Raw genomic sequence first — 9,599 nt, forward strand, 5'->3', positions numbered from 1 at the left:
ACAAACCAATTCTTGAGACATCAGGAACTGGCCAAGAAAACAACAGATTATTTCTTCACCTTAAAATCTAGTTGGGAGGAAAATCCTGATAAACCTCAATTATAATAAAAGTTAATAGTGACAGAGTGCTTACTTTACGTCATGAGTTTTTCTTAGTATTTTACATATGTTAATTTATTTAAGCACACAAGAACCCTATGAGGTCAATACTCTATTTATTATCCCCATTTCACATATGAAGAAACTGAGGCATCGGAAGGCTAAGTAATTTACTGGCAGTCACATAGTTAATAAGTGACAGTTCCAAGATTTGGACCCAAACAGTCTGGCTCACCAACTATGTGCATTTTATCCAGTAAGCTTTTCCCTAGGCCCAGTTTTAAAAGTAATAAGCTCATTGTAAAATGTTAAGCAATACAACAATATATTAAAGAATAAACAAAAGTTCAACATTCTCTTCACCTCACCTCTCCCTGCCCTTCATTTTTTTGTCCAGTGAATACTGGTAAAAATTTAGAATTTTTGATTACAGAATGTGTTTGATTAAAAATAGAATCATAACATTTTTAAGTGTTGTACAGCACTGATATGTTTCCAGTTCGGTACATAATGATTCATGAGATACGGGGCCTTGTTCGTGAGCCTGTGTTCGACCCATCCGGCGCCAGCATCAGCACCTCAGCTGCAACATCTCCTTGCGCCTTGCACGTGCAGTACCTTGTGACGTCATTACAATACTGCCTCTGTGTGAAAAACGACTATCAAAAGAAGGAGGAAACTTTATTAAAAGGTGAAAAACTGGTTAATTTGTGATGTGAGGTCATGCTTTGGCAACCCACGATTCTCCCTGACTGTAATTCCAGTAAGAGCCAGAAAGCTTTTGTAAACATTTCTGAGTTTTCAACTTGGGGATTCTTGGAAGTTCAGGTAAAAATAGTCTCTGGCAGTGTGAAGGGTCTACTTTTAGCATAAAGCTCTCTATGGAGAGCCGGAGACCTGCGTATACTTATCTCAAATTTGTAATAACCTAGGATCAATCACTTTCATTCCTGAGCATTGATTTTCTATTTCCAAATGTCAAAAGTCCTCACCACCCCAGCCCTGTTCGCTGCTGAGATTTTGGTGTCTAGAGGCACCGTGACAAGCAAAGTGGTCTCACCAAGCCTAATACAGATGTCCATCCCCTAACTTTACTGTTTCTACGTGCCTTTGTCCCTGTTTTGGTGTGCTTTTGGTTCTGGAGACCCATAGCTTCCTCCAGCTTTGTCTTACAGATTTAAGGGAATCTAGGTATTATCCATCGTGAGGTATATTTTTTAATCCATGAGTAAACAGTTATTGACTCCTATTAGTGCAGAGTGAGGCTCTGAGGCTACTGGGATGAACAAAACACAGTCCCTGCCCTTCTGGATTCCATCTGGGGCAGCACAGTGTTGCCTTTGTGGCCATGAAACAATCGCACCTTCACTGCCATGACATTCTATCCGTGAACCTGTAGCTCTCTTGTTAGAATAAACTCCTGCTCTCTTCTTCTTTGACCGGTGAATTGTTTTAAGGGTTTTTTTTTTTTTGCTTTTTAATTTACAGACAAGTGGAATTTTTCCAGTTCTCTTTTTTTAATTGATTTTTAGCTTAATTGCATTGTTTTGAGAGAACGTCTATATGATACCAAATCTTTGACATTTTCTGAGGCTACTGTTGTCCTTTCTTTATTATACTTTTCTGTATTTAGTTTTTAAAAATTTGTATTAAATATATTTAGAGAGACAGTATAATATTAAAATTAAAACCTCAGACTCTAGCACCAGATCTGGATTTTAATCCCCAACTCTGCCAGTTAATGGCTGCGTAAAATTGGGTGATTATCTGTCTTCATGTTTGTAAAGTAGGGATAGTAATAGAGACCATTCCAATTGGTTACTGAGAGGATCAATGAGCTCATACCTGTACAGAGCTAAAAGCAATTCTTGGCACATAGTGAATGCTCAATAAATGTTATTTATTATTATTATTTCACTATATTATATTGCTATTAGTCTATTCCATTTATAGAACATTCTCAAAATGACAAAATTATACAGATGGAGACTGGGGTGAAGGGAGGAAGAGGATAACTATGAAGGGGTAGCATGAGGGATTTTTGTGGTGATGGGACACTTGTGTATCTTGGTTGTGGTGGCCATAAATCTACACAGGAGATAAAATTGCATAGGGCTGTACACACATACACACACACACACACACACGCACACACGAGTACATGAAAAACTCGTGAAATCTGAGTAAGATCTGTGGGTTATACCAACTGCATCATCTTCCTGGCTTTGATATTGTGCTCTAGTTAAATAATATGTTACCACTGGGGGAAGCTGGGAGAAGGGTACATGAACTTCTAGGTACTACTTTTGTGACTTCCTGTGAATCTACAATTACTTAAAAGTAAAAAGTTTTTTTTTAAAAGATCCTAGAACATTGTGAATATTCAATAAATGTTATTTAGTATTATTATTTTGTCATAGCTGTTTTTCAAGTTTTTCTGCATTCAAAACATGTATTAATTTCAGAATTAAATACACAGCAATAAATGTTATTTTTAAAAAGAAGATTGTGCTTCAGCAAAGTTACAAATTGTTAAATATATAGAAACTCTGAGCCCCTTGTGAACTGTTAAGTAGGTTAGAGTTGAAAGGTTTGTAAGCCCCTCTTGAACTGTGAAAATATCAGGAGGCATGAGCAGGGAAGCCCCAGAGCTTGGGTGTGTGAATGTTGGCCTACTGGCTGCAGGAAACACTGGGAACAACAGATGAGAAAGGGCCGGCCTCCAGCAATTAGAACTCCGTGGTCTGGATGCCTGAATTCTATTCCCAGGACACCCCCAGTGAGAGCAATCGCCCATCTCTGTCTCCCAGCTACATAGGCTGGAAAAGCCAGAGTCATGGTTTCCAGAAGGGGCCTGGGAGACTGACTGAAAAGACAGTCTTTTCATTTAGAGCCAGAAATTGAGGGCCAGGGAGAAGCTTCCTGACCAAGGCCAATGACCTTGAGTCAGCCAGAGCAGTTTGCCCTGGATCTCACTGCGTGGAGCCCAGGTCAGCAGGGATTGGCTGATGTCCTCCACCTACAACTTCCCAGGGTCACTGAGGATGACCAGGGGAGCACAGCTTAGGTCCCCCCACCACCAGGCCCTTGGCATTGAAAGTGAGCGACAAAGCAGTCAGTCCACACCTGGTACCAGGCACTCAGAGTTCAGGGCAACGCTCTGACATAGGGGGTGAGCTCCATGCCATGCCTAGTGGCTTCTCTGTTTACATTAAGTGTGTGATTTTAACCCAAAGAGAATTCCAGTTCTGAGATCCTGAACTCTCTTCTTAGCCTGTGTTGTGCAGTCGGAAAAGCTATGCACTAGGGTGCATGAAGATAGCACAATGATGCAGAATTAATTTTTAACTCATCCGCCGGCACACAAAGGTATTGCCTGCGTGAGCTGAGCCCCCAAACGCAGTCAGAAGGCAAAGGTTCCCTTTCCAGGCCACCGCTTCCTCATCACACGTTCTTTCTATCCTCAGATTCTTCATCTGCCAAATGGGATTCTTCCTTTCTTAATTGGCAAGATGACAGAGGATTAAGAGAGCTCTTGGAAATGAAAGCTCCTGGTGATCTCTAAACTTAATTATTCTTATTCGTGTCATCTCCTTAGCCCCTGCCTCCTGCCAGGGTTCTACTAGGGATCGATCTCTTTTTCCTGAGAATTGGTAAATGACCCCCTCCTTTCCAAGGAGAACTGCAAACACGAAACTCAAAGGAATTCCTTTCTGAGAGGAAATTTACACACTCAAGTAGGTCTCCGAAGGAGAGACTTGGGGGCCAGAGGACCTCAAATCACATCTCACAGGACACCAGCCAATTCTGCTGGATGGCTTTGCTGAGGTGAAGGAGAGCTATAGGAAGAAAACAGGCACAAAGGCATAAGAGGCCAATTAGAAGAAATAGCCCTGACCCCATTTACACCTTCCTACTTTCCGGGAACCAGTGGCACCTGCGGCCTTAATGACTTGGTCTACCCTGCCACCTTGTGGCTGTTTTCTAGACTGCACTAATAGAACTGCCTCAAACAATCTGGATGCCAAAAGAGCTATAAACCCAACTGGAACCCTTAATCACACGCTCACTCTCTCAGTCCGCCATTCAGCAAACGTATACAGATGCTCACAGTGTTCCAGGCTGAGGAAATTCATGGATGGATGGTCTTTAAAGAGTTCCCAGGGTGGGGGAGAGTAGAAGGAGAAAAATGACATGCTAAGCAGAAAGCGTGGTGTATACAAAGACACTGAAGCCTGGTATGTTAGGGAAATGATGCATTTATCTATGAGCCTGGAAGATAGGGAGCACCAGGTAGGAATAGAGGGAGATGAGGTGAAGTCCCACTCTCAGCAAACGATGTGTGTGAACCCCCAAGAAAAACGAGATGGACACAAGCCGCCCCTGGAATAAGTTCAGGGGTACAGGAGCTGTCCTACCTACACAAAATGACCCCAGACTCATGTGATCATGCCCTTCTCTCTTGAGATTCATAGCAGACCCATACTCCTGACTCTTCCCGTGATCAAAACCAATTTCTAAATGGAATAGGACCTTAGAAAACTCTCAAGCTTGAAAGGCACCTTAGAGTCATTTAGACCAACTCTCCCCACAAGTCAACATCACTGCAACTCATCGTGCAGCTTCTGCTTAATCATCTCAGGGATGCGCCCAGGAGCCTGCCCAGAGCCCATTCCATCCTTAGACAACTCTGCGAAAATCCTTCATTCTATGACGCTGAGTTCCTCCTTTTTATAATTCTTGGCCCAAGTTTCACTCTCCAAGGGTCACACTGAAGAAGTGATTTGATATAGGAAGATATATGAAGCAGGCAGTCATTTAGGGGCTGTGCTCAGGTCTGTGGAAATAGAAAATCATGGCAGTGATTTTAGTGGAAAGAACACTGACTTGGGTATTGGGAGAGCCGTGTCCGAGTCCTTCTAGAATCTTTGCTTAATGTCACTTGGCTTCCTTTTATATGTGATGAAGGGGCTGGTTTAGAGTGGAGATTCTCCCCTCTGGCTGCATGAGTGTCGCTGGGGAGCGGACAGCAGTACGTTTACACACTGTCTATGGCAGAGAGCCGGGTTAGGTCACCACCAGGGTCAGTGCGAACACTCCAGGACGTTTCAAAATACCATTAACTATAATAGCCTCCTGTTCCTGTTACGGGGCTTTTATCAAACCTGTAATGGTCTGTATACACATTCTTGGTGATCCCTATTCCATAGAGACCTACATGGCTCTAGATTTTTCTTCCTTCTCCATAACGGAAGTGTGGTTGCTCACTGAGCACAGTTAGTTGGTCCCCTAGCGCTCCTCTGAGGTGAGACCCCACCACCACCACCTCGCATTGATAAGAGAGACACAGCTGGTTAGAGGGAAAACAGAAGAGGCTCTGCCCGACCTCAGCCAAGTGACCTGGCCTCTTCGTCTTGAAGAGGTCAAGTAAGCCCCCCGCCACCAGTGGTTTTTTGTGACATGACTGAGACCACGGTACAAAGCCCAGTGCCCGGAGTCAAGAAGTCCCTCCAAATCTCAGTTCCCTTCACCTTAGACAGCCGGGAGAAGGCTCAAAGCAGAGGTGAGGGTGGTGCCACTCCTGAGAGCATCTCACCAACCCCCTCCCACAGCCCTTGTCCTGGGCTGAAATATGTCCCTCCCCCCCCAATTCTTATGTTGAAATCCTAACCCCCAGGACCTCAGAATGTGACCTGATCTGGAAATAGGGTCGTGCAGATATAATTAGTTAAGATGAGGTTATTAGGGTGGGCCTACTCCCATTTGATTGGTATCCATATAAAAAGGGGAAATGTGGACACAGAGACACACACATAGGGAGAACACCGGGTAAAGATGAAGACAGAGATCAAGGTGACACTTCTGCAAGCGAAGGAGTCCCAAGAATGGCCAGGAAACCACCGGAAGCTAAAGGAGAGGACTGGAATAAGATGCTGCAACAGCCCTCAAAAGAAACCAACCCTGCCAACACCTTGATCTCAGACTCCTAACCTCCAGAATGGTGGGACAACACACTTCTGTTGTCCTGGCCACTCAGTTTGCGGTACTTTGTTAAGGCAGCCCTAGCACACTTAACCACCTCCAGAAATGGCTCCTATTGTTGACATTGAGGAGGAGAGCTCTTTTCAGACAGAAGGAGGCACTGCAGTCCCACAGAAAGGAGGGAGATGCTTGCCAGCCCTGGGAGTGCTTCCGCCCAGCCCCCAGCTCCGAAGGCCAGCTACCCCTGTGCTGCCCTGAAAGAGCAGTTTGCCATCTGAGGTCCCCCTGCTCAAAGCCCCCGAATCCTCAAGAACATCATCTTGTAGCCACAATGGTATGTCTCTTTGTGGCTCTTTGTGATTTTACTTCCATATTTGTCCATGTTTTGTCTTCCCAGAGTGACCGCACACTCCCTGGAGGCTACGACCATGTTACAAACCACCTGGGAGTCAGGACCTCTTTGATAAAAATTCTGGGTGTGACCTTAGGCGTGTCGCCTTTCCCATGGCTTCTGCACCTGTAGACTGGGATCGTAATCACTAAGGCCCCTTCAGTCATGCTATTCCGTGATTCTGATTCTAAGCATGCTTGATATTTAACCAACCTGCCTGTTCGAAGTACAAAAGGGAGGAGAGACCCAGGAAACTCATCTCTTAAATGTACTGAGAAGCCAGTCCCTTGGGGTTACATGAGTCAGAATCATTTAATAAAAGGGCAAGACCCCAGGGGCTTAGGGGTAAGATAGCTTTCCAAGGGCTCCAAGCCCCACTGAGTGCCCTTCCTAGACTCCAAGACCCTCCTGCTTCAGTGCCTGCCTTTCTAGAAGCCACTTCCTTAGTGACGCTGAGGCTTTCTCCTCCTTCAATGAAGGTGCGTGGCCCTGGATACTATGTCCTGTGCACCCACCAAGGGCTGGGCTGCTGCGTGCCTTTTAGAAGCCTCCTGCCACTGCTTTGAAGGCTAGGAGGAACACGGTCTTTCCATGTGGTTGCAGTATGTTGGATAGACCACTCTTTGTGTCTTCCCTGGGAGGGATCACAGCATGCCTCAGCCTGAACACAATCTAAGAGTGCTGAAGGGCCTTCCTGATGGCTGACACCTCAACTGGATACCTGTGTAAATTGTGCTCTTTCAGTTCCAGGAAGCAGGGACTCACACAGACCAGACCAAGTACGGTGGGTGATATAGGAGTAGAGGCAGAGACCTTATTATGAAGCGGTTATAAAAGGGATGGAATCTTCTAGAATTCTGAAACCAGAATCCCCCAATCAATGGCAAGCTTCCTAGAATGTGGTACTGGAAGGGCATTCTAGTTGCAAGCCTTCTCCAGGGACCTCACTGTGGTGCCATTAATGAAACCCAGCTTCTCTCCAGAGGGTCAGCTTCTCTCTGCATCATTCTCCTTCTCTTCCTTATCCCATTTCTCTTAGTGTTTTGCAAAGCATGTCTCTGGTAGAATACGAGACAATTTCTAGAAGGCATATGAGTGAACATTTTTATTTTGAATACTAACTCTATTTTTATTTATATGGGGAGAACCATATCTTAAAAGTGAGTCGATTTAAAGAAAAATAGTGCATAAATATTCAAGGTATGATGTTACAGCAAAATCATGAAGGTGGATCACAAAGGACCGAAATTCGAGAAACACTGGACTGGCTGGTCATTTTCATGTTTCACTACAAATCCCCAGGACACAGGATCTTATGGCCCAGCTCATCAGCGCCCCCTCTCAGGCAGCACTTTACCTGCTGTGATAGGCTACAGGCCTGCCTGTGGGATCCAGTGTCCATCCTTAGACAAATCAGGGGTCAGGGAGGGCGGTCACATGGTATGAAATGTGGCTGCCCAAGGTCTGACTCTTCCTCCAGGGCTGGGGACAAGGCAGTTTCTTTCAGAAAATTCTGTGTACAGGTGTAGTTTCATGTTATTATGGGCCCCTGGTTCCATTGTAACTCCTGGCACTGCTGCTGTTGCGGAGTTTCTGAGGTTTCCATCCCTCTGTCACCTCTACTCTGAGGAGTGGTTGTGAGATTGAATGTGATCATTGATACCAAGGTGTTTTGAAAATCATAAGCACCTCACAAATGCAAGATGTTATTACCACATTTAATAAATATACTACTGTGAGTGACAGACAGAGGAATGGGAACCCAGGTTCCAAAGGAAATAGCTCATTTTTCCCAAGAAAAGGAAATGATTGAAGTTCTACCAACAAGCAGTTGTGTGAACTCAGATTAGTTGGCCACTTCTTAGCTGTGTGACCTTGGACAAGTCCCTGCCTCAGTTTTCTTATTTCTAAAATGGGAACATTTGTGACTGTGCTTCCTTCCCTCAGGGTGGGGTCAGGGGCAGGGGACTGCCCTCCACTCTCTGCCCCAGTGCACCCTAGTTTCTTTTTTTTTTTTTTTTTTTGATACCAATCACTTGTATTTATTTCAGGACATAATATACTATTTTGACCCATGGACGATACTAAACTATAATCCTGTTAAGTATCTATAGGATATTTTATTTTTGTAAAGATAGGTCCTTAAAAAAAAAAAAAGACAGATTAATAACATACCAAAATTAGATTAAAAACATAGGTCATTTCTTTCATTCTCTGTCCTAGTGTTAAAGATGTTACAAAGACACACAGAATATCACCTGGCTGGTCTCTTTTGGGGAAGCAATATTCAAGTTGACAAAAAGTACCCTACATTTACAGACACAGCTGTTGCCAAAGGGGTCTTTCTCTGATTTTAGCAAAGAAAAACAGACCAAATTGTATTCTTTATATTAGGTGATTTAACTAGTATATACCATGTTTGGCACATGGTATTATTTTTCTCCTACTGGAACAAGTTCTTGTTTTCTCAAAGCCTTTCCCCAACTTTTCTAAAATTAAGCTTAAATATCATTTATTTCAAGCCTTCAAAGTAAAATGCTATCCTCATATATACATGCACCAGGTTGGTATATTCATATCTATCCTTTCCAATTGCAGGCTAAGCAAAGACATGCATTTAGAGCTGTATTAATGTATTAAAACAAAGGACAACCCAACTTGATATCAAGAGAAATTGTGACCTTCCATGTAGTGCTTGACAGAGAAACACTGATTTTGACGCATTGTCTTATTTTATTCAAATAGCAGTCTGCTCACACATGGTCCAAGAACACCCAAATAACAAAGCAAAGATTGGTCTTCAAACATTATAGCCAATGATGCCACGCTTGCCTATGATCTCGCCAACATAAAACCACATCCACACCTCAGTAGCCACCAAACCATTCAGTAGAGCTTCCTTAACTGTGCGCTGTTTGAAGCTACCAGTTTGAGCACTATTGATAATTTTTTTCAAGCTCTGAATAGCTGTAGGGATCTCAGCAGGGGTTGGAGGAACCAGCTCAACCTTGGCATAGTGCCAAAATGTGGCCAGTCGAGGCTTCGAGTAAGTCACAGCAGCGCTGACCAGCGCCGGGGCCTTCTCCGCGAGGTTACGGACAAACTGGGCCATGGTTCTAGGACGGAA

At 44.0% G+C, this 9,599-nt stretch overlaps 1 protein-coding gene across 1 annotated transcript; it reads right to left on the bottom strand.

Moving 5' to 3' along the window:
• Positions 1-9,193: 9,193 nt before the first annotated feature.
• Positions 9,194-9,599, bottom strand: LOC132365361 (ATP synthase subunit g, mitochondrial-like). Its single transcript, XM_059922074.1, has one exon. It carries the CDS (start codon positions 9,582-9,584, stop codon positions 9,273-9,275), a length of 312 nt encoding a protein of 103 aa, XP_059778057.1. The 5' UTR covers positions 9,585-9,599; the 3' UTR covers positions 9,194-9,272.

The sequence above is a fragment of the Balaenoptera ricei genome, chromosome 4 (genome assembly GCF_028023285.1).
Source record: "Balaenoptera ricei isolate mBalRic1 chromosome 4, mBalRic1.hap2, whole genome shotgun sequence".
NCBI lineage: Eukaryota > Metazoa > Chordata > Mammalia > Artiodactyla > Balaenopteridae > Balaenoptera > Balaenoptera ricei.